General features: G+C 39.8%; 1 protein-coding gene across 6 annotated transcripts in view; it reads left to right on the forward strand.

Moving 5' to 3' along the window:
* fgfr3 (fibroblast growth factor receptor 3) overlaps positions 1–26295 on the forward strand; it is an 82351-nt gene that overhangs the window by 47311 nt on the left and 8745 nt on the right. For 2 of the 6 annotated variants that reach the window (XM_047344724.1, XM_047344728.1), the window contains exons 5-15: positions 2433–2602; positions 10090–10213; positions 10961–11151; positions 14104–14248; positions 16525–16700; positions 19245–19393; positions 20291–20412; positions 20550–20660; positions 20749–20939; positions 23207–23329; positions 23831–23901. In XM_047344724.1, the coding sequence (XP_047200680.1) occupies positions 2433–2602; positions 10090–10213; positions 10961–11151; positions 14104–14248; positions 16525–16700; positions 19245–19393; positions 20291–20412; positions 20550–20660; positions 20749–20939; positions 23207–23329; positions 23831–23901 (1573 nt within the window). Of the gene's footprint in view, positions 1–2432; positions 2603–10089; positions 10214–10960; positions 11152–14103; positions 14249–15908; positions 16054–16524; positions 16701–19244; positions 19394–20290; positions 20413–20549; positions 20661–20748; positions 20940–23206; positions 23330–23830; positions 23902–26295 lie in introns of all 6 variants that reach the window. The other 4 variants (XM_047344723.1, XM_047344727.1, XM_047344725.1 and 1 more) reach the window with 3 other exon arrangements.

The following is a 26295-nucleotide window of genomic DNA, read 5'->3' on the forward strand; positions in this document are numbered from 1 at the left end:
GTGTTCAGACTCCTCAGAGGGTTGTCCCACACTGAGAGGGAGTGACGAGTCACTACAGCTATGGAGAGATAGAGGGGAGATGAGGGGGAGGGAAGCCATGAAGCCTAACAGTTTTACTTCAGTGTGGAGGTGGTTTGTAAGTGGTTGTATGTGGGTGAGTGTTTGTCTTTGCAAACTGATGTGGATGGAAGGCCGTGCTGGACACACACACTCACACACAGATAACTGTCTGTCTGATAGACTTTAGTAACCTTCTGTTTGCTTTCTCAGAAGATACGTCTGTGTCTCTCAACACTGAATATCTCTCTCAGTCTGGTTGCAATTACTCTGTGAAGCTGATGCCAGTGTTTGAAAGCAGAAGCCAAAAAATGTGTGTCAGAAATGTATCAGTACACCGCAGACATTGTGATAAAAGCACTTGTAGTAGATCTGATGGTGAGATCATAATTCGGCAGTGATTGACATCCCACCTGAAGTAAAAGCATCACTTTTTCTGTTGAGGGGTTGGATTACTTTTTAACTATTATCTCATCCATGCCTGATAGAGCACACAGAGGGACAGAAGTCCTACCATTCAGATGGTAATTAGCTCCTCACTCCCCTCCTGCGTTTGGAAAAGTAAAAGAGACATCTGATGACCGGTCAGCCACCTCCCCAGCTTTTGTCCAGGGAAACAAACACACACACACACACAGACTGATGAAGAGAGTGAGCAAACCATGCCTCAGCGCTCTCACCCTCACAGATGGGACAAAGAGCTGGTCTGACTGGCTGCACTCTCTTTGTTCGCCATCTTCTCAATACAACTCAATAAATCGCACTGACAGGTTTCCAAACTCCCAGGATTGCACAATTCAGATGAACTCTTGTATTGTTTTGGAGGTGAAGGAGATGATAAGTTTTGTTCAGACCTCGGAGAGCTTCAGGCACTAGTTTTATGCTTTTTCAATTTTTGTCAAACTGCAATTTTCTCTGCGTCCTTGTCATGAACCAAACAACATCCCTTTGTAAAGCAAGTGGGGCTTGAAATTGGGTATAATGGGCCTGGGTAAGAACTTTATCCACAGGTTCATGTAAACAGGTGCCAGATAAGTGTTTTCCATACAGTGCCTTGTGAAAGCACAGGGGCCTTGTAGTTCTTCTCTGCAGTCAGATTGGATGTAGAGCATCTATGAACAGCTGTTTACAAGTGTTGCCACAGATTTAACATTTAGGTCTGGACATTGATTTGGCCATTCTAATATAATTATGCTTTGATTTCAGGTATTCCATTGCAGCTCAGGTTGTATGCTTACGGTTGTTGCCTCGCTAGAAGGTTCAGGGTAATGCACAGAGTCAATTTGCAGCTCCCCAAAGTGTTTTGCATGTCGGTCACAAAGTTCAGTTGAGTCTTATCTGAACAGAGCACCTTCTTCAATGTGTTTTCTGTGTCCCCTACATCGTTTGTGACAAAGTGCAAACAGGACTTCTTATTGCCTTCTTTCCAAAACAGCATTTTTCTTGCTGCTCCTCCACAAAGGTTAGGATTGTGGCATGCATAGTTTTACTTTCGAGAGATTGTACTGAGTGAGCTGTAGGTCTATGGAGCTTCTTCAGAGTTAGGATGGGCCTCGTTGGCCATTTTGTAACCTAAGTCTGCGAAAACCGCTCCATAACTTTATGCCTGACCTGTCTGCTGTGTTCCTTGATCTTCGTGTTGCTTTTTGTTCACTGATATTCTCTAACAAACCTTTGATCTCTTCACAGAACAGTTGTATTTAAACTGAGATCAAATTGCCAGACTGTCAGAATAAAAAGATTTCATACATATGTACGCCATTTTAAAAACCATGTATCATTTTCACTCCAGTTTAAGTATGCAGTGCTTTGTGATGGTCTGTCACATTAAATCCCCAAAAATACATTGATGTGTTGTGGTTGTAATAGCACAAAATCTGAACTCAGCACTGTTTATGTCTATTTGAAAAAGATTTTTTTTTTTATTGCACGCTAGATTTTGTTCCTGTTACTGTCGTCCAAATTTGCAAAAATAATACAGAAACTTGAAAAAAAGAATTATGTTACTTCTCTTTACATTTTTGTGGTGGAAGATCTTCTGAAATCCAGAATCTCACTTTTGTTTTGGTGAAGCACATAACTCATCCAAGCTGCATCACTTTAAATACAGGGCAAGGGAGCAAGTTTTGCCATCTGGGCCATCTTTTTGCAATTATAGCAATCTATGTATTCATTCCCAAGTAGTCTTTCCTCAAATGTTCTATGATCTAAGAATACTGAAGAAAATTGAAAACCAGGAGCAGAAAATGACCAGCAATCCTGTTTTACATGATTCATTAAAATCCTTTCAGTTCTGTGCAAAGTGTGAATCTCTTTATTTTTGAAAGGTTGAGCTTATTGAAGTCTTTAACTATGTTTTGTGTTTGGACCCACAGAAGCTCCTTTCTGGACCAGGCCTGAACGGATGGATAAGAAGCTCCTGGCTGTCCCTGCAGCCAACACTGTCAAGTTTCGCTGCGCAGCAAGCGGAAACCCAATGCCGACCATCCGCTGGCTCAAGAATGGCAAGGAGTTCAAGGGCGAGCAGAGAATGGGAGGCATCAAGGTGATAGAAAGAGCATGTTGACACTTAAAGGGTAGAGGAGCAGAACTGTGATGTATAGATTCGAACCTTCACACTCAGAATACTGCCAGGTGGAGGTCGCAATCCGTCTGCTTAAGGTGCTACCAGAATGTCCTTTAGCAGGGCATTTTAATCCCCTGGGAAGGTAGTAAAAGCTCCTGTCTGTCCGTCTGTAGGGGAGTGCTGCAATGCTTCTCGACATGAATTTCCGTAATCGAAGGAGTGTGAACCATGAGTGCTGAAAGAAGGCCATGCCCAGTGGATCTTCTCACGGTGAATAAGATCGGGAAAGACGCCACAGAGTCATACTCTACCAACTAACGACCAAAATAAATTTTGGGGGGTCAAACAGCAGTCTTGAAACCAGAGCTGGACAGATGCATGCTCGCATGATAGTTCAGTGTTGACAGTAAAGAGCTGTAGCAAACAGCTGCTGTGTTCAGTTTCGTCATCAGATTCACTTCAGGCTGGGCTCTCATGTGGAATGGCACAGCTCACTGTTACAGGCTTAGGTTTACCTATTAACTAATAACATACAGTCTAAATATTTACCGAAATATTGTAACTTATTGCTGTTCCTTTTGTAAAGTCCTGCTTTTTTCATCTCGTTTGAAATTAAATATCTTGAAGTATAACTTGGGGCGACTGGCATTGAAACATTGCTGTTTGGCTGCACATTTGCATCTTCTAATGTCAGCAGAGTAAACATGTCTGACGAGGGCAGCGAAGTACTGATGCACATTTTTCCAAAGTGGAACTTTGGCCTTTAAAGAGTTAAATGTAACGAGATCCTGCAGCTATTAACAGTTTACAGAGATCTCCAACATCTGCTCCCAGCAGACCAACAGCAGTTGTCTCCCTCGCTCTGTCCCCACTCTCTGTTCCTGTATCTATGTATCTCTCTCTCACACTCGCCCTAACCCATACACACACACTCATACACAAAGATTCACAAACACCTGTCAGCAGTCCTCAGGACACCCTAGCTTTGACTGAAGTGGCTCCCCGACAGCAGCTTTTAGCATACGTAGTATACATGATGATTTGCTGATGATAAGCTTGGTTCCACGTTGTTAGCAGTAGATTAATCCCTAACTGACTGCTCAGAGTATGTACATGTTTGTTCCACCTGTTCATCTAATCTTGAACGTCTCCATCAAACCCCCCTGAAAGTCTTGGGAAAAATGTTAACTACAGTACTGTGGAAAAGTATTTCCCCCCTTACAGATACATATGCATAATGAATTATATGAAAACCAATATATCTATATTGTGTGTCTAAAAGCTTTTATGTCTGAAAAAAGCAATATCAAAAAATATTTTCAACAGTCTGCTAGTTTTTCTTGTAGAACGAGAAAAATGTATTAGACTGAGATAAAAGCCCTGTCATACATATTTTTCACCAGCAGGTGGCGATTACTTGGAAACTGACATCACAATTCAGATTCGATTTTGAACATAAAGCAGTGCTAGGCTACAGATTCTCCCAAAACAATAGCAGCTTGTATTTTCTTTGATAGTATTTAATATTCCCTTAGTTATTACCATGTTCTACCTATGTATGACATTCAATTACTCATTTACTTTCTTACTTCCATAACTAGTATGTTAGAGCCATCTTACTCCCCTTTCGCAATAATTCAAATTTAGATATTCAGTGGTGATGGATGACTTAATAAGATGGTCCTCTTTTCTTGAACATGCCAAAAACAGTGGCACGTTTTCTTTTATGTCCATGTTGGGTAATCAAGACGTTCTCCCATGTGTCTTTATTGAGTAATATTCACATGCTCCTCCCCTCCCTTCTGTCCCAAAACTGTTTTAAAATCCAGTTAGCTAATCAGCATGTGGCCAGTGTTGGCCCTCACAGGGGTGAAGGGAGAAGTCATCCACTATAGAACCGTGGTGCTGGGTGACAGACCCCAATTTGACACGGCTTCAGCGATGTAAGAGCTTGAACCCACCCAAATTTCAACATCTCTGCTGACCACATCATTGCCTCCTTAATGAAACTTGGAGGGTTCAATGAAAAAAACATATAAAGTTTAAACTTTAGCTTTAAGTTGTAAAGAATAAAATAAAAATGCATCCTTAGACATTATTTGTTTGTAGTTATATGTCTAGCGTTCTGCAAATTGAAGCTGTCATACAAAAACTTTGATTATCTAAAAATTGAACTGTTCAAGAAATAAAAAAAATGCTTTCTTTCCAATCTGAATTCATGCTATTTTTGACACGTTCAATGTTTATTTATTAATAAAACCACAGACAGATGTCAAAGGTGATCAACAGAGTTGATTTTCACAAGAAAACAGAAATTAATAAAAATTGAGATATAGCTTTTTTTTGCCAAACAATTACGAAATACATGTTTTGACACCTAAGATGTATGTTTGTACTCTCTTTCTAAAGGAATAAAACATAAGAATTGTACATTTAAAAAGGAGACTTGATCACTGCATTGAAAAGGAAAAAACAAATCACAATTATTGCATGCCTTCACTGTGCAGATGTGCAAAGTCTCATAAAAGTCTCCTTCAGTGTAAAACCACTCACGGTTATGAAATAGAAGGAAAATCATGAACTGTTTTAAAATGGTATTACAAATAAAAATCCTGATTCATGTCCTTTACTTTAGTACCTCTAAATAAAAACAACCACTTACATTCAGAAGTCACCTAATTAGTACATAGAATTGTGTCGAATTTGATTTCAGTAAATACAGAAAAAAATACAGAAATGAAAAGATTATGTATTCAGAGCAGCACAAGCACAGATTAAATTGTCTACATGTCAGCACGAGTAAAAGACAGATTTGGATAGCGTTCTGTTACCCCGTGTCACAGACCATACGACCCCATCTTCCATGTGGAGGTGATGAGTTCATCTCAGAAGGCTGGGGTTGTCTGAATATAGAAGGCAGGGGGGACTCAGTCCTGACAGCACAACAATGGCATTCTAAAGACTCTATTCCCCCATCGGGGTCCTCAAGGTGAAGCCATCTTCTTCCTTCATCCATTCTAATTTGACAACATCATCTTTGTAGTGACAGCCATGGTTAATTTTGGCTAATTGAATCATAGGCATTCTGATTTTTAGCCTTTGGACAGGACTGCATCACCCTCTAAGTGAGGTGTGTGTTTGTGGGACTGTGGATGACCAGCTAACCGACCCACACTGAGCCAGTGGAGTTCTGTCCAATTATTGCTGCCTACCAGCCAGTTTTGTCATTTCTTCAGAGTGCTTTCAGAGCTCAGGGGTGTGTGAAAAAAGTCTTGATTTTTCTATTAGAATCACAGATTACTCTTATGCAATGGTCCAAAACAAGACATAGTTGGTCAGCAACTCTTTTTTAAAAGCTGCTTATAAAACATTTATGGCTGAGTTGGACAGTTCAGCTAGAAGCTGTACAGTTTTTTAGAAAAATGCTGACAATGTTGTTGTCAAATGGCTATTTTCCACTTTAATAAGAAACATCTGAATTATCAGTTTTTTGTCGTCCATTAGGTTTATGTTTTGCTCAGGTCTTTTTATTCTTTTCACACTGTGTGTCTTTTCATTTAATTCTACAAGCACTTTGTAGGTTGAATGATATGCAAAATAGGGAACTAAACAGTAAACTGCTGCCTCGTTTGTTAAAATGGAAAAGAGGATTCCAGCAGAGGATTGTGAAAGTACACTGTGCACCTTCCCAGACAACTGTGAAGCCCTCCATTATAGAAGGCCGGGGCCTAAAGGTCAGAGTTTAACCCTCTATTGAGCTGTCAGATGGACATGGCAGGAGATGGGGATGCCATTACCCTATTGAGCTATCCTGGGTCTTCAACACTTAAAGCCTATGCTGCTATGTGCAGCCACATAAGATGGAAGAAGGGTTTTTATTGTGTTCCCGACAGTGTTATTACTGGGGTTTTTTCTATCCATAATTTTCAACCCCTGTTTTGACATGTTTCCAGGGCAGGGGTTTTTATGCTGGCTCCATATTGTTAATTTTTAGGACTTTAAGCACTTCAAAATCCTTGGGTTTCTGCTACAGTTTTTACTCCAGTCTCTGCTGGGGGCTCAGGAATTTCTACACTTGCAAGATTATTTTTAGACCCTTTTTTCCCCAATCTAATTATAGACCCTCCATAGCCACAACATTCACGTTGCTCACCTGTTGTTTTATTAAAATACACAAATTAAAAGTCTGTTGTTAATGGGGTTTTGTTTTGTGTTTTGTCACTTTCACACATCCAGTGTTACAACCCTATCCTCTTTGTTGATACAATGTCAAGCTGAACCTAAGTCAGGCAACAGACTAACAAAACTTTCCCAGCTTTAATAGCAAGCCCATAGGGCCACATCGTTCTGCTTCCGCTCTCTCTGTGGGTCAAATTAGACGGTAGCGTGGATCCGGGCCGTTGGTTTGCTCTGACATGGTCATAAATTCTGCTAACTGGCCCCACTTGTTCTGAAAGGGCTGTTTTGCGAGGTGAAGACAGAGGGTTTGCACTATAAAGGGAACCGCGCTTCCTGTGTTTTCTCAGACAACTACTGCACTACCAAAAATGTGTCTTTTTTACGTCCATCAAGGATATTTCATGTCTGTTGAAATACACAAAATAACCAGCCGCTGGGGTGAGCTGACTAAAGTGTACTTTAGTGTCTTCCCTCTATAAGGGAAACAACAAAACATTAAAATGAAATAGATTGTTGTCCGCAAACGCCTTTGTTGGCGTCCCTCCCAAGGCTGTGAAGGGTTCGTCTCCTTTAGATGCAGATTTTTTGTGGTGTCAAGCCCTATGTCCATTCCCATGGCTCCACTCTGTACATCCACAGCCAAAGCCCTAAAACCTTTAAAGCCTCCTATGACTCCAACATAAGCTGCTTAATAATTTAATTCTGCTTGGAATCTGGCATGATTGAAATGGATGGGATTATCACGTTTAGGGACTAATGCTACAAGTTCACTAGGGTTTAGCCAGTGCAACATATTAATAAAAGCCAATGGTATGCATGTAGAAAATAATTAAAGTGAGCATTGAAAGGCAGAGGAATGTTGTTCAAAGTCACTGAAAGTTAATTTTTTTAAATTAATAGCAGAAATTTCATTTCAGAAAGCGAGAGTTTTTGCATTTTGTCACATTGCAGAAATATACTTTTTTTTTGTTATACAAACCAACACAAAGTTGTTTTCAGTTTTTTTTACAAATGAATATCTGACAAGGGAAGCATGCCCTTGAGTCATTGTCTTGTTTAAACAGATTTCACTCCAATTACAGCTGGCCAATTTAAATTCTGATTTCATCTGACCTGAGCACCTTATACTCCCGTTTGGTGTGTCCCCTAAAAGACTTGTGGAAAACTGGCTTTCTTTCTTTTTGTAACTTTATCTTTATTTTCACACAAGTAGATCCTATTTATAAATTAGATAACTTAACTGTAAGGGTATCAGAGTAGACTGTATAGCAATGAACTCCATACTTTTCAGGTTTTGGTTTGTATTTTTTTTAAATCACGTATCCTTTTCCTTCCACTTTATGCACTAATTTATGTTTCTCTGTCATATAAATCCCAATAAAATACACGTGATAAAATGTGAAAACGTTATTGAGGTATAGATGCTCTTGCAAGACAATGCAAGTCATGAACTGCCACATTTAAAAGCAATACTTGATTTCAGATTTGGAAAGTACATCGAACACTTAACATCTAAAATGAAACTTCACACCTCAAAGTCCCAGAAGTAGAGAAAGTATTTTAAATGTATGCCATAGCTCTGAATATAGTCTCCCTGGTTCTGTTGGTGGTCCTGGCTTTTACTGAATATCAGCTTCAGCTCATATTTTACCACATTTTAGCCTCCTCCCTTCTCATGCAGCGCTTTTTTTCCTCTCCCCTCAGCGACCACAGCACAAGGCGTCACTCATCTGCTCATGAGAGCAGCCATTGACTTGAGTTTGACTCCTCATCTCTGAGAGGGGGTAGACGGGGTGGAGCCAGCCATTCCACAGAAAAACCATTTGCTGAGCGGGCGGCCTGGTTTATGTTACCACGCAACTGCAAAAAAAAGCACACTCAGGCATAATATTTACACTGTTGCTTTATTTTCCAAATGCACCTCCAAGAGAGAGGGTGAAGAAGTGTACGCTCTAAGACGCAGAGGGAAGAAGAAGGGGCCTGCAAACGCATGCATATACTGCAGCTGCTCGGTCCCCCAAGCATGTGGGATTAAATGTTTGTGAAAACGCCACAGTCCTCTCTGGGTCAGCACATTTTTCTATGCAGGTTAGGTTAAGTGTTCCACCCTAAAAAGTCACCTTGTTGACATCATCCCTCATTAGTAATTCTGACCTCCTCCAGAGAAGCTCACCCTGCTCTTGTCCAGCAGTGGTGTTTGCGGTGCACGTTTCTCCCTTTAACGGTGCAGATCATCCCCACTGGCCCGTGGAGACTAACTCCTTTCATTTGCCTTCGGAGCCTGTCAACTTAGTATCTGTCTGTTTCCAGCAGCACCTGGTTTGAATTATTGCGCAGAGGTTTGCCTTTGAGTCTCCGGCGATGGATAGCTCCTGAGTGGTACAGTGAAACCAATTTCTGAGGTGCAAAAGAAAAAACTCTGTCAGCCCTCACAGCAGGCAGACAGAAAAATGCTTTTAGAGACTCTACTGAACACTCATTTATGAAAGACATCCAATGTGAAAATGGCTTGTATGACAGGGTCACATTGTTGAATAATAATAAGGTATTCATCATTGTTTATCTCAAAAATATTCAATTTAGCATATTTATTTTTCAATATATAAACGTTAATGAATATATCAAAACAACATCCAGCTGTTTGTATTGTAACATCTCAGTTGTTTCAAACATTTCTTCTCAGAGAAAAATATTGTGCTTAACCAGCTGCTTCCTCAGATTAGAAGTATTCCCGCCTCTGGTCTTGCACATTGCATCACAAATATTGCAGCGAGCGTGATCTGCGTCGCATTTTGAAAACTGGAGCCCTACGTTCCATCAGCCATGCTTTGTTGTGGGTATCAGCAGCTGCTGACGTTATTACACTTATGTGCGTGCCATGCTGCATTCATGTCTGGCATGGAAAATCGTCCACTCTTCCACTCCCTCAGTGTCACAATAATGCGTCTAGGTAGTAAAAGATGGTACCGTTTGATTTTATGTGAGTCGGTACTTGGTAGTACCGACGGGATTTGGCCGGTACCTATAAAAGTACCGAATTTGGTACCCATTCCTACAAAAGACCAGTTATAAATTCGGAAGTCAGCATCCAAACTGTGTTATATACTGTAGAAAAGCCCTGGCATTGTAGAGTTACATTTATTAAGCATGTACCTTTTGTTTGGTTGTTTACTTATTATTATTATTATTATTTATTACTTCTTAAAAAAAACTCCTTCGTAAAAGACACCACCTCCATTTTATTATGTTGTAATGGCACATTCCTTCTCCTCCCCTTCTCTCTTCAGCTGAGACATCAGCAGTGGAGCTTGGTAATGGAAAGTGCTGTGCCATCGGACCGGGGTAACTACACCTGTGTGGTGCAGAACAAGTACGGCACTATCAGTCACACCTACCAACTGGATGTTTTAGGTAAACTTTTACTTTCACTTTCTAATAAAGCTTTTTTATTCGACTAAAGGTCAAATAAAGGCTCAATACTTGTTGCATTATTATTTCCATTTTATGTATGTTCTTTAGCAGGTATCATTAAGTCTTTAAATGACATTTTTATGCCAACGACATACTGTTGTGTTTGTAAGCAACACTAGTTTAAATAGTGAGCCACCTCCATAGACCTTTGCAACTATTTAAATTCAAGTAAAACAGAAACAATGCTTATAGCTCCACCTAAAATATAGTCAAGCAGTTGCCTTAGTCCACTTTTCAGAACTTGGGAGTAAATTTAGTTTTAAGCCTAATTTCAGATTTCTGTGTAAAATTCATCTCACATTTACAACTAGCACTGCTAAACTCAGACCTTCGGTGCTGTCTAATAAACTAGACTGAATTGCTCAATAGGTTTTTCATGCTTAGACTTATGTAAATCCTTGTTTACTGAACTGAACAAAGCTTTCACTCAAACATTTACAAGTTAAAATTCTGTGGCCAGGTTAACTAGGTTTAACAAGAGTGCTCATACAACTCCTGTTTTGTATGCATTATACTAGTTTTCTTTGGACTTTAGACTTCTTTTTAAAATATGTTTCTCATATATAAAGCAGTAAATATTCAGGGAATAGTTTATCTTTGTAATCTGGTTACAAAGCCTAAACTGTTGTCAACATTTTCTGCAGCAGACATTTACTGGCGTAACTAATTCTCCCATGTTTCCCTCAGAGCGTTCACCTCACAGGCCGATTCTCCAGGCGGGCCTACCAGCCAATCAGACGGTGGTGGTGGGCAGCGACGTGGAGTTTCACTGTAAAGTTTATAGCGATGCCCAGCCGCACATCCAGTGGCTCAAACACATTGAGGTGAACGGCAGCCGCTACGGTCCTGACGGCGCTCCCTACGTAAACATTCTGAAGGTGGGTTCTGAGCCAGACACCATGTTTTTTATATCTAATGGGTCTGCCTGGAGCCAGGCTCAGCTCATCATACTTTTACTCATAGTTATTTTTTCCTAAATGTCTTTTTTAATGAGCCTTTGCAGAAGGTGGGTCTGCGGGGCCCACAGCCTTGCTTCGCTGCATCTAATTGAAGAGCTCATTTCTCGAACACTGTAGCATCATTACAAGAAACTGGAGTGTATGCAAGTATAAACCCATAAAGATAATGATATCACTTCAAATCAAAGCTGATATTTCCGCTCTTACTGTGAATGTGGCATGTGCACTTGCTCTGATAAGGCATCTTCTTGCTCTTTTGGAAGAGTTTCCTCTCACAGGTTATCATCACCAATAGGTCTCATCTTTTCCCACGCAGCTTTGGTTCTAAAGAATGAAGTAGAAGTATTCCTTCAACACAGGACAACACCTTAAACTTACTATTAACCCTGTTTTTTTATGTTTTTGGGTTGATGAGTCTGTTGTCGCCAACCAACAGGGCTTTTGCACCCCAAGCTTTCTTTTCGTCTTTTCTTCTGGAGACAAGGAATAAAAACAAACATCTGGTTTGGACTAAGTTAACTGCTGTGGTGGCGGCAACGCAGGGAGGGAGACGGGCTCAGTTAACCGCCGCTGCCGTCAGATGTGCTGCGTCGCGTGGTTTGAGTAGGAGGAGAGAATGAGGGAGCAAAGAGGCACCCAAAAAAAGCCATGGAAAAAATGAGTGGGGGAACTGAAGGAAGGGCAAAGTCAGCAGGGAGAGGGAGAACATGTGACAGAGTGCTGGGGTTAGATGAAGGCCTGTGTAAGAATAAAGGAAAAAAGGGTATTAGACAAAAGCATTAGAGATAGAAACTGAGAATAGAAAGAAGAAAGAAGAGGAAGGACAGCCATTCAGCTGTTTTCCCTGGATCTTTCTTGACACACCTTTCATCAAAAAAAGAAAAGCAGCCACATGAAAGAAGGAAAGGGTTTCTTTTGCTGTAGTTATCTATTATTTTGCTTATGTGTCAAATAATTTGTCTAAATCACTTGTGATTCCTCCAAAAGTTCTGTCAATGGATGACGCTTATTATCTTATTATAATGACTTTTTTTTTTTTTTAAGACATTAAGACGGGATTAAATTTTATTAATATTTCACTGAAAACTAAGAATCTCCCATTTTTTTAGTAATACCAAACACATTTTTAAAGAAACTGCAATCGATGTAGAGTATTCCAGTCCAGGTTTGACTGGCCCATGTTTCACAGTTTTTATGTTTGTTTGATTTTATGGTGGCCATAATGCCCAAAAAACATAAAAATGCTCTCTTTTTGCATCTTCACTAGAAATTGCCCAGTATATCTTCTCAAACTATGAAATTGATTAAAAATTATATAATTTCACAATATTGTGGTATTAGGACAAATGTTTGCAATTTAAAAAAAAACTGTAGCCAAAAATAAAAACAAATTTGTTATTATAGTTGTAATAATTATATCTGTGACAAGTGTCGGGTTCGATTCCCATCCAGGGGTCTTTCTGCATGGAGTTTGCATGTTCTCCCCGTGCATGCGTGGGTTCTCACCGGGTACTCCGGCTTCCTCCCACAGTCCAAAGACATGCCTGTTAGGTTAATTGGTCTCTCTAAAATTGCCCTTAGGTGTGTGAATGAGTGTGTGCATGGTTGTTTGTGTGTTGCCCTGCGATGGACTGGTGACCTGTCCAGGGTGTACCCTGCCTCTCGCACATAGACTGCTGGAGATAGGCACCAGCTTCCCTGCGACCCACTATGGAATAAGCGGTAGAAAATGACTGACTGACTGACAAATATATAGATTAAATATCCACTGAATATAGTAATATTTTTAAACGCTTGTACTGTTGTGGGGTTCTGCTCTTTGTAGAGTAACACAAATATAGCAAGTTTTTTATGCTACCTTTACATAACCAAAATTGCAGTTAGTTAATCTTTTAAGATCAGTTTTAGGATACAACAATTTAATTGCTATAAATTTTAATGGAAAAACTCTTTGAGCACTCAATAAAACACAAGTTAGCATATAAATCATCCAGCGGACATACGGAGAGCGTCTGAGAAACTGATGGCTGTAATTTAAAATAACAAGATGAAATCAAGAGATGGATGGGCTGAGAGACAGGGTGTGGAGGGGAGAGAGAGAAAGAAGGGGAAAGTGGGTCTATCGGCCCAGACTGCGGCTCCAGGCTCTATTTTCGACCGCGGCATAATTGAAACAGTATTTACAGAAACTTATGTGTGCCTTTCTATCTGGACTCACCGCAGCTCATTAAGACATCATATAGTTTCCCATGTGTGGCATAGACTGTAACATTTAAGCGCAGCTCGGGCTGGGAGGAGTTTTTTCAGTTTTTTTGTGAGATCCGCCTCAGTTGATCTTTGGTGCCTGGAAAAAGACTTAGCAACCATGCACTGGCTCTGGATGGTGAGGAAGAGTCAAGCCCTGGATGTGCAAAGCGAACATTAAAACATGATTTGCTTTCTCTTTTATGTGCTTTGGCTGTTCAATAGGTATGTTAGCACAGATGCATACGTGTGCATGGGATTTAATACCAGAGATGTTCACATGTAATTTTTTGCCAAGTCTTCGGTCTTTAGAGTGCAAGTCTAAGTCAAAACTCTAGCCCCAGACCATGAGTCCAAGTCAAATCTCAACTGTTTAGGGTGAGAGTTGAAGTAATATCTGAAGTCGTTGTTTTTCAACTTAAGCTCGAGTCTTATTCTGAGACTCAAGTCACCAGTTCACTAAAGACTTCACCTCTAAAGCCTAAGTTTTTAATATGCTTCTCAATCAACTCAGCTCTTATAACTAAAAAACAGCAGGATTTCTTGAGCTACTGCAGGTTTTTGTGACAATGTGTTCTTGCAAGACTTTCTAGGGCCTCACTGTGCCTCTCAATTTTCCCTTCACAGAGTAATGTCAGTAAACACACTGTGGCTCACAGTATACTGAAACTGTCCAACGTGACAGAGAATGATGCCGGGAAGTACTGGTGTCGTGCCTCAAACTTTGTAGGCAAGTCGGAAAAAGCTTTCTGGCTTATGGTACACAAACCAGGTAAATACTGAGCTTCTTGCAGGAACCGCCTTCACCACATTTGATGCTCTCTGCTGCTTGCCCTCCCCTGCAATGTTCCTCTTGGTTGTGGGTCTGCTTGACTTGCCAATAGGACAAACACACACACACACACACACACATTCCTCTGCTGAGTTCAAGTAATCACATCTTGCTAGTAAGTAGCTATCATTCATTTTAACTCTGAGTGTCACGTTGACCCTGATCAATAGCAACCACAACATTGCATTCTTAATTGCTACTATCGCTTCAAAGGTCTCACCCTCACACAAATATACTATAAATCTAAAAGCCAGCAATAAACCCTCACTGACCAAACCTCCCTCAAACGCACACAGATTAGTATTGATTTCCCTGCGAGGCATTTGCTGCAATATCAATGAGCTTTTATATCAAAGTATGCAGCACAGGGCTGTGATGGCAGTGTTCATTACTGAGGAACTTTGACTATAACTATTAGCTAAAGTAGAAAATTCATTACTGCAATGTATTTTTTTGATGTAGTGTAGCGTATCAAACTACGTTTAAATGAATATTTCAGGATTTTTGAAGAGATGTTTTGTTTGAAAAAACACAAACTTAACTTTCTTATATAATTGCACATACATTAGATGAAGGAAGTGGTACACGGCTGATGATCTTTCTGTGTGAAATACATTTTCTGGCCATAGTTACTTCCTTATAGAGAAGTAGGGATGATGCTGCCACCACCATGTGTCCCCATAGGAATGCTGTTATAAGGGACACAGGAAAGATAATTGGTGTCAAACCTCCTATTACGTCTATTTCCTGCATAAATAATCATCAGCTTATACATGAATACCTGTCCAATGCAAACGTTTGAAGGTTCTAAAAATAGCATTTCACATAAACCATTCCCTCAGTAAACAAATTTACTTTTAGGCCCTTTCAGACTTAGACTCAGTTTATGGGACCAACTAAACTAAATTTATACTAAATGAAGACACCAAAAAAGTGATCTACAGCAGGTAAGATATTGAACACTTATAACCTTCAAACCGAAATGCACATCATTAAATTTTCAAATTTAATCAGCAGAGGACAGATCCTTTTGGAATATATCGATGAAATTTGGTCATGGATTTGTGGATTTCTTTGCTGCCATAATCCCTTCATTCTTAGGTTTTTCTCCCTCCCCAACATTTTTCCTGGTAGAATGGGAAATGGATATGTTAGTGGCTCAGTGTGAAATCAAAAATTATATTACAACTCTGTCCTGTTACATAAATCTCATTAAAATTTCTGTTGTCAGCACATCCTTACTGTACTTGCACTTTTACCTTAAACAAAAAAGTGCTGCTAGAAACGCACATTTCCTTAAATGGAGCTTTAACGATCATTCCAAATTAAAGTTAGCATTTAAAGTTTACTATACAAAAAGCCCCATTGAAACCACGAAAAGTATAATTCTGTTGAAATCAGATAAAAACGTGCCCTTTTTTCATGGCAGGGTAATGGTGCTTCTTGGTGTTTTCAGCTGTTGGTGGTGGCAAAGCTGACTTCTCGGCCCTCTCCTTTCCTTCAGGCTGTGTAGGGTGTTTACTTTAAAAACCTCTGGGCTCATGGAATCTCCCCTCTCCATCCTTCTTTTCTGTCTCTATCCCCCTCTCATCCCCCACAGACGGCTGGTATTAATACAACAGATAAGGAGTTAGAGGTGCTCTTCTTGACCAATGTATCTTTTGAGGATGCAGGCGAGTACACCTGTCTGGCGGGGAACTCTATCGGCTATTCTTACCACTCCGCTTGGCTGACGGTGCTTCCAGGTATATTTCTCTTCACTACACGGGAGTCTTGTTGATTCTTGCTTGTCTCTTTCATCCTTCTCTCATTTGCATATGTTTACTGAAGTATTTATACAGTGTGATGTTTTGCAATGTACTTTAATCTGATTACTGTGCATTTTAGTGGATCATTACCAGCAATTTGAATTTGTTGAGCATATGTCATTATATCTTTATTTAAAAGGACGAGGCATGAAATTGAAAGCTTTTCTTGCTCTTTGATCACTTTAAAGCATCTGTTCAAACATCCTCAGGCTATGAAACAGTTTAAAACATCCCTGAGCTTGGTGTTAAAGACTGTAATTGCTTCCATGAGAATAAACAGCTACAGTTACTAGAATGATGCATGCTTCTTTACTCTGCGAAAATACGTTTCTGATTTGTTTGTGTAGCTCATAAAAATGTTTTCTTTAATGAAAACTAAATGCGTTTCAACCTCCTCTCCTTCGGAAGCAGTGAACTCAGGCAAAGATGACTACTACGCCGACATCCTCATCTACCTGACGGGCTGCGTGCTCTTCGTCTTCGCTGTGGTTATTGTCTTCCTCTGCCGCATGAGGATGACCACGCAGAAGACGCTCCCCACGCCGCCTGTGCAAAAACTGTCAAAGTTTCCCCTAAAGAGACAGGTAACAGAAAGTAGATACAAGATTTGCACAATACTTCCCTCTCCCTTTCTTTCTTCATGCCTGTTCTGTTTTAGCACTCCCAACGGGCCCAATTGGTTGCAGATAATCAATGTGAAATAATGTGACGGTGGGCAAAACAAAATCATCACATGGCAACACACTGTGTTTAGCCTCTCCAACCCGAGCAGAATTCAGTCCAGATTCACCTTTTGAGACCTTCACATATTGTCATCATGCAACCAGAAATTTAATGTGAAGGAAGAGCAAAGTAAATGCATTTCTATTCTGTCAGGTTTGATCTGATACGTGTAAATAAAATCCTGTACCACCAATGCTCTTCAGAAGTAACCTGTAGCTACAGCTATTATTTGAAGGCCTCAGAGGGTTATTAGTTTAAAAGCAGCATCGTTAAAACTACATCCTCATAGTGTTACATGTTGGTAGCAGCATCATGCTGTGGGGATGCTTTTCTTCAGAGACAGAGAATCTGGTCAAAGTTAAATGGGAAGATAGATGGAGCTAAATACAGAAACCCTGTCAAAGGGTCACCTTCCAGAAGCTGCAATGAATTGTTTTAGAATGGCCCAGTCAAAGTCCCAACCTAAATCTAAATGAGAATCTGTTGCAAGACTGTTTATCTAATCAGCTTGAGTTGTTTTGCAAAGAAAAATAGGCACCCCAAAAAGACCTGCAGCTGAAGGTGCAGCAAAAGGTAGTTCTGCAAATGAGTCAGAGATGCTCCATACCAAGGCACTCCACAGTTTTCATATTTTCAATTGTAAAACTTTTGCTTACTATGTGTCATTTTCCTTTGACTTCACAATTATGCACTGCTTTTTTTCATTTATTATATAAAATCCAGAACAAATTGTTGAAGTTTGAGTTTGTAATATGACGAAATGTGAACAAATCATAGTTAGGAATACTACATAAGGCACAAATGAACTCAGTAGAGTATCATACACCTGTCTGTCATGGATCTTCCCCTTGTCCTGTTGGGATACTGTAAGGCATCACTCTGCTGACATGTGTTCACATTTATCTTGGAGCAGATTCAGCACAGGGATATTTATGCCATTCTCCGACTGTCAGTGTCAGTTTTAAATTTCACTGTGTGTGTAACACACTCTTTCACACTGAACTGTTTAGAGAGAAACACAAAGTGAAGCAGCTGCTTTGTCACAACCTGCAAATGGAAGAACATTTTGTGTCTCTTTCTGCTGGGGCTGTTTTGAAAACAAACTGCAGTTGAGTTCATTACTCTGTTCAAACTTACAGAAACCATGTTACTGTAGAAGCCACAATTTGACCATTTGAAATTGTGTTAAATATGAAAGCATACGTAGGTTTGATATTAGAGCAAGAAACGGTCTCAAAACAAAGTGAAACTAAGAGTTGCTTGCCTGAATGTCTCAGCTCTTATAAACCCCCAATCTGACTGCTTCATTTGCCTGCTGCACTTAGATGGGCTCTCTGTGTTGGGAAAAGTAGCTGCATGGCTGTTCAGCAAATTCCAGCTTTCCAGCTTTGTAATTGAAGCGTTGCACTCTTCAAAATGCATACTTCTAGAAGAACAAGCTTGGACATCATGATTTAGTTCTTGGAAAACAACAAAGCAGGGTTTTAGTGTAAACGTTGCCTTTTTGAGACATAATGAAGCCTTTCTTTAGTCAAGTAGATCCTCAAATTGTAGCCTTTAAGTCTTTTCTAATTTTTTCCACCTTCAAAGACATTTCTTATAAGGTAGCAGAGGGAAAGTTCTTATTGCATTTTTCTATAATCTCTGCTTCAATTTTGTAGGGCTAATCTACCAGTTCTTTGCTCTCTTTTTCATAACTCAAAGTAAATCTCCTGTAAACCTCCAGGCATGTTCTGTCAGATATTACTTTCATGCTTCTCAAATTGGGGTTGGAGCTGGTATTTCTTTTTATTTTTGCTTAACATCATATTCCTCATGTTCTTACAGTCATGGCTTGTTGTATTTACACTTGGTGTTGCAAAACCCCACCAGATCCGATCCGATCCGGCAGACTGACATGAACAGGTCCATCAAAGAGCAGGAGATGGCCCTCAGCTCCCAGCGGTTAGATAGATGGTGGGAGGATGTCGAGCTCATCGTCTCAGAGGCAGGGCCAAAAACCTGGAGTTGGAGATTACTGATCGATAGAGATGGCTGCACAGTCTCAAAACCCTTTACCCACATATGCATTCTGCCTCATCAGTCTTTGTTACCTCTTGCTTCATCCTGTCCACAGCCAAAGGCGGGCAGTTTGTTATGCTATGACATGGTTCTGACAGACGAATGCTTTAGAAGATTATATTTGGAGTCTCAGTAAACTTGTCATTGGATTATGACTAGACACTATGGGTATTATTCTTCGTTTCTTTAAAAAATTTGAATGATATTTATAATGAAAAGGACAACATTTAAGCAGAAAATACAGTTAAATGAGAAAACTTCCTCCTTCTATCTCCTTGTTAAACAGATTTCACCTTACTTTTTTCAGAGACTATAACAGATTATTTTTTTTTTTTGCACCCAAGCAGGTTTCCTTGGATTCTAACTCCTCCATGAACTCAAACACACCTCTGGTCCGGATTGCTCGGCTGTCATCCAGCGATGGGCCCATGCTGGCCAACGTCTCAGAGCTAGAGCTGCCCTCCGACCCCAAATGGGAGTTTCCTCGGACAAGGTGAGAAGGAGCAGTGAACATACACTGTGTTGTGAAAGCTGTCAGCACCAACAGCGAATGCAAAAATATTCAGACCCCTTGAAGGTGTTCACATTTTGTCACATTACAACCACAAAATTCAACTTATTTGAGGTAATTTAGTTTTTGAAATATTTTTTACAGAACATTTAGATTTTTTTGCTTGCTGCTTCGGCATCTTTCAACTTGAACTTCAAGAATACTGAGAGAAAAAAATTGGCAGATTCGCTGGATTGGTTAGCAGGAAGTCCATGACCATCTTTAGAAGTTCCACAGAAAATACTGTGACGTAAAAGAGAACGAAACATAATAGAAAATGAAAAAGTCTGGACAGACTGACCAAATATGACCCAAAAAGCATCTAAATATATCATCGCAGGATCTGGAGTGACTAAATTCAAATTTTCTAGACTTTCAGAGACTCCCCATACACAAAATAAATATGTTTAAGAGCTAAAAAAGTGGATTTTGCATGATTTCAATTCAATTCAGTTTATTTATATAGCACCAATTCACAACACATGTCGTCTCAAGGCACTTCACAAAAGTCAGGTACATACATTCCAATTAATGCATGTACCTGACCAATATGTCCCCTTTAAGGGAGATGTGCTCTTTTAGTTTTCCAAAACCAGATTTGTAGAGCATATGACTAATAGCCATCCTGTTCACAAATTCTCCCACCTGAGCTCTGCAGCTCCTCCAGAGTAGTACTATGGGCCAATTGGCAGCTTCAGTTGTATCGTGAACATTGGAAAAGGTCAGGGGGTGTGAATATTCCTGTAAGCCAATGTGCAGCTGCCCATTTGTTAAAGCATATGGAGAATTTTAAAAACAAGTAGTTAAGAGTTTAGAGATTAAAATGGCTTGTGTTTTCAGGTTAACCCTGGGTAAACCTCTGGGGGAGGGCTGCTTCGGTCAGGTGGTCATGGCTGAGGCAGTTGGCATCGACAAGGAGAAGCCCAACAAGCCTCTCACCGTTGCTGTGAAAATGCTGAAAGGTTAATTATCACCATACCTGCCGTTTACAGAATATTAAATATATGATGTTTGATACTGGCTGCAGGAATACTGTTCTTTTTTTATTAACCAGAAAGATATCAGCACTATTTCTGATTTGGCTATGTTTTTTCCCCAGATGATGCAACAGATAAAGATTTGTCAGACTTGGTGTCAGAGATGGAAATGATGAAGATGATAGGCAAACACAAAAACATCATCAACCTACTGGGAGCATGCACGCAGGATGGTGAGCCTCAAAGAAAAAGAAGAAAAGGAGAGGATTAACGCAAGAATTAAGACACATTTTAAAAGTGGTGCTGTCCTCGTTCCAACAGGTCCTCTGTACGTCTTGGTGGAGTATGCTTCAAAAGGGAACCTGAGGGAGTACCTCAGGGCACGGCGTCCTCCAGGCATGGATTACTCCTTTGACACCTGCAAAATCCCTGACGAGCAGCTCACATTTAAAGACCTGGTGTCCTGTGCCTATCAGGTCGCCCGAGGCATGGAGTATCTGGCCTCACAAAAGGTCAGACCGTCCTCCATCCCTTTGTTATTTAATCAAGCCAAAAATACATATTTAATGTTTGCATACTGTATTTTTTGTAAATGTATAGGTTCTGATTCAAAGCACTACAAATACATAATTGAAGTGATTAGGATTTAAATTTTGTTTTAGATGCAAATACAGGAATGCATTCAGGTTATAGTTGCTTGAGCTTCGATCAGAGTGAGGTAGAATAGTTGATACTCAAGGTTTTAAATAATATTTTTTTAAGCATTTTACATCATTTTAAAGGCAGGAAGTAAATATTCACCAATCAAAGATAAGTGACCAATTTCAAATTTTTGTAAAGCTTTGAACTACTTATGCCAATTTAAGTCATTTCCGACTTCTCTTTAAAAACTATAAATAACAGTGGCAAAAATACACTGCCTGGCCAAAAAAAAAGTCTCCACCTGGATTTAACTAAGCAAATAGGTACGAGCCTCCCATTGGATAATTACTGCATGGGTGATTATGTTTCAGCTGGCAACAAGTTATTTAACCCCAACTGGTGCAAGGAGTTGCTTCTCATTTCTTAAACAACCATGTCGAAAGACACATCCTGTGGTCGTGGAAGAGATGTCAGGCTGTTTCAGAAGGGTCAACTCATTGGCATGCATCAAGCAGAGAAAACATCTAAGGAGATTATAGAAACTACCAAAATTGGGTTAAGAACTGTCCAACGCATTATTAAAAACTGGAAGGATGGTGGGGACCCATCGTCTTCGAGGTAGAAATGTGGCCGGAAGAAAGTTGGTCAGGTCAAGGTTCAGCAACAGTATGTGTTCAAAGAATGAGGTCAGTTAACTACCTGAATATACTGAATGACCAGGTTATTTCATCTGTGGATTTTTTCTTCCCTGAGGGCACGGGCATATTCCAAGATGACAATGCCAGGATTCATCGGGCTTGAATTTAAAAGAGTGGTTCAGCGATCATAAGACATCATTCTCACATATGGATTGGCCACCAGAGAGTCCAGACCTTAACCCCATTGAGAATTTTTGGGATGTGCTGGAGAAGGCTTTGTGCAGCGGTCAGACTCTAACCATCATCAATGCAAGATCTTGGTGAAAAATTAATGCAACACTAGGTGGAAATAAATCTTGTGACATTGCAGAAGCTTATTGAAACAATGCCACAGCGAATGTGTGCCGTAATCAAAGCTAAAGGCGCTCCAATGAAATATTAGAGTGTGTGACCTTTTTTTTTTTTTGGCCAGTCTGTCTTATTATTTCTAAAGCTGTGGCGGTAAAACAGGGTTTTACTAATTTAAAACATGATTTGTATTTGACATTTTAAACAGTCTTTAGCATCTTAAATTAGCAGATGTTGATCCTTGCCTTAACTCTAAGATTTTCAAAATGTTGCCAATCTTTTCATGACAGACAGAGCTTCAACGTAGGGATGCACCGATATCAAAATTCAGACCGATATGAATATCCGATATTAATATTGCTGTTATAGCCGATAACCGATATTTACCTATATGATTTATCATATATCTCACTACCCTTTCAACACCGTGAAAAACCAACCACACTGCTAACATTGCTTCTCTGCTTCAGTTAAACACCCTGCAGTCCTGCACTGCATCAATATCACTGTCACATGCCTAAACAAATACCACATGGCCACCCCCTCCTGTACTCCGCTAAAACCTGTTCTGGGTCAACTTACTCCTTTGCTAATTTGACAAAACGTCATAAATACAAGTGGTTGTCAAATAACACACAGCTCCTTTTCTTGTAGAAAAGTTTTGGTGCGAAACAGCCAAATCTCCTAAAATTCAAAAAGGTGAAGAAGCAAAATAGCCAAAAACTGCTGAAGTGTAGCTCTCTGTAGTAGCAGCCTCCATGAACAACCAACATGTCACTTGTTTACTATAAGGCACCTCACTAATACTGAAAACAGCTAACTTTGAGTCTTTGTCCCTCAGTAACAACCATCACATTAAAGCTTGTTATTGTTAGCAAGACCTGATAGTTCTATGGAGCATTCATTGATAGGAAAAAGATTGGATTATTTTACTTCCTCATAGGGCAGTCCAGAAAATTGTCCAGTTTCGGTCGGTCAGCACCAAATTTCTCTTGTGCAAGTTGTTATCGTCAGTGGAAAGCAGCCTCATGCAAAACATTGCCAGTAAAAGCTGTCAGCCGAAATCTTTTGAGACATTTGTGATACACATGTCTATATGTAAAGCTAATAAACTTTGTTAAAACTGAATTTGCATTTTTTTTTCCCTCCAGTGTATCCACAGAGATCTGGCAGCCAGAAACGTTCTTGTGACGGAAGACAATGTCATGAAAATTGCCGACTTCGGTCTCGCTAGAGACGTGCACAACATAGACTACTACAAAAAGACCACAAATGTGAGTGTCTTAACATGAGTACTTTGTTGTCATAAAAGTATTTTACTGGAACTTTATCAGACAGACCATACAAAGTAGCACCTAATTGTAAACTGATCCTCCCTCCCTGTCTTAAGTCTCTTGCAGCCTCTAAATAGATTTATTTAAGGATTGTTTTTGGGTTCATCTATCTTCCTACCACCATGTTTCTGTTGACAAATTGTGCAACTTCTTGAAGCAGTTGATTGTACTGGATTTCAGAGTATAGGGGGCTGTATACAAATGCATTGCACACCAGTCAGATTTATATTTGTAAAAAACGTGTCATAATCCATGTTACTGAATATCTCCACACTGATTGTATGACTATGATCAGACAATACGGCATTGTAACAAACAAGCTGACAGTATACAGGTGGCAGAAGATGGCTGAAAATTGTTTTGATTATGTTGACGTTTCTTTGTTCCATACAGAAATGTTCTGCTGACAAAAGCGGTTCTGTTGTACTTCCTTTGTTTCAGGGTCGTCTGCCCGTGAAATGGATGGCTCCAGAGGCCTTGTTCGACCGGGTCTACACGCACCAGAGCGATGTGTGAGTTTGCACAAACTAACTGTCACATGCTGACTGCCAGCTCATGTTGAGCAGCTGTACACCGGAGGAATGCTTGTGTTGAAATGTAATGACTGAGCGTGTTAGCATCAAGTGCAGAACTTGTTCATGTGTATATTAAACCGATGGGTTTCTATGCCAAATAGCTCCGGATCACTGTCAACTCTCCTTGCTTGGTAATCCTGATCATCTTGTGGATCGACGACTTCACTTTTCTGGTGGAGTTTGTTCTGAAATCCCTAAATGGACCTCAGACAAAGAACGCAACATGTTGGAGTTCCATAATCTTACTGTTATTTTTTCAGGCTTAATCCAAAAGATAACCAGATTAGAAAGCCAGTGGATTCATTGCAAGGTGCTCCTTTTGGCCCTTTTTCTCTAAGACAAACACACCTTTTACCACTTTGAACTGTAGTTGTGTTGGTTCTGATCTAAAGATGGGCCTCTTCAGATGGGGCAGGTCACAAAGTCAATCTATCTTGCAGTAGCTCCAACAGCCTAAAATACTCCTTTCCCCCTGCCAGCTACAGCCAGACGCTGTGTCCCCAGCACAGCCATCCAAGCCAAACAAGGGCCCCTGTCAACACTGCCGGGCCGTGTGATTACTCCAGACTGGAAATGGGTTGAGGGGAGAATCAGCCTGTTCTGTTATTTCAGCAGGTCTGGATTACAGACTGCAAATCTCCCCCTCCCTTTATACAGTAGTCACTCTGAGCCAGTTTATCCTCATGCACCGTGGAGGGCCTTTGACTTCTGGGCATACAGTCTGATATGGAAATGGTTATAAACATTCCAATAAACGAGTCAAAAACTTAAAACTTTATTCATTATAAGGTAAGTAATGATTTCACTTTGAGATGCATCAGTCAGAGATTTGAGCCCGATTTCTAATATCCAATTTTTGTCAAGCTTTCACTTACTGATACAAATTTTAGTGTTCTCAGAAGCGTTCTAAAAGCAACTTTGGTGTCCTCCATTCAGCCTTTCTGTTATCTACCTAAAGGTCTCGTTCTTTCACACCCTGAAAGATCCAGAAACATATCCTGACATATGTCGACATGTCTCTGAAAATAGAGACAATAGCTTCTTACATCTGTGTTTCCTCTGACCTTCATTTTTAGCAACTTACTGACACAGACAATAGCAAGTCGGAACACATTCAATCAATCAGATAATCTTTGGATTCTGGTCACCATCTGTGTATCTCTGATTGGCTTTATACAACTTTATACAACTTTATACAACTTTAGAGGTGTCAGCCTATAAAAGCAGTATTTAAACTTCTGAAAGATGCATTAAACTTTTACAGCATCGTTTAAAAAAGCATGTGACAAAGTGAGCTACATTTTAAAACAAATCTTAACAACCTAGCTGCAGTTACAGAAGTTGTTTGAAGTAGTTTTACTAGATTATGATGAAGAAAAAGAAGAGTTTCTGTCTTTGTGGATGCGAAGATTGAGTGATATTTAAGACAACTGTTTCTCTCTACAGTTGCATCATCTTAAACATAAGCCTAGCTTTCTTTTCGGGAAACCTACTTATGTCTGAGGCTGGCCCTATGTAACCATAAAAATGCTTTATTTGCACTTATACATGTGTTATACCTGTGAAATCACTGGCCTAATGACCTTTTTACAAATTAGTATTTTGAACCTTGTTTTTATGTCAAGAGGATTTTAGAGAAAACAATCTTTAGCATTCTGTACACTTACATTTTTTTTACTTTTCATGAGGATGATGTAATTTCTGGAAGTAACACTTAATCGGTTTTCATGTCAGGCTGTAAAACAGAACAAACACAACCTGTCCTTGGTTTATGTTCCTCATCTGTTGGGGATTTGTTTTGCTACAAAGAATAATGACTTTCACAAGTACTGCAACACAAGCAATTAGAGTATGAAATTAATTTTATAAATTATATTCAGTAACTATTAATTAGGATCAGTAATTGTCTCCTGAAATATATGGATTGATGTCTGAGCAAGATAAGCATTTTGTTGCGAACTTTGACACTTTCAGGTAGGAGTTCACGCAATATCGGCATTAACATCGGTACCAGCTGATGATCAGCCCAATAAGTAAAACTGATTAATATTAATGACTGATAATTGTTTTCATTGTGTTGTCATTTGTGTATGTGTTTCAGGAGGGGGGTGGGGGTGGATAGTGGTGTTTTCTGTGTGATAATTGCTTGGGCATATGACAGTGATAGTAATGCGGCACAGGATTAGGGGTTGTAACGATACATCTAGTTCACAGGGAAAGACAATACACAATATTCTGTTTACAAGAACAAGATAAGAGATTTTGGGGAGAATCAATTTCTCCCTACATTTTTTAACTGTTCAGAATCCTTAAAAGGCAGTGATGTCTGGT

This window comes from Girardinichthys multiradiatus, chromosome 19 (assembly GCF_021462225.1).
Source record: "Girardinichthys multiradiatus isolate DD_20200921_A chromosome 19, DD_fGirMul_XY1, whole genome shotgun sequence".
Classification (NCBI taxonomy): Eukaryota; Metazoa; Chordata; class Actinopteri; order Cyprinodontiformes; family Goodeidae; genus Girardinichthys; species Girardinichthys multiradiatus.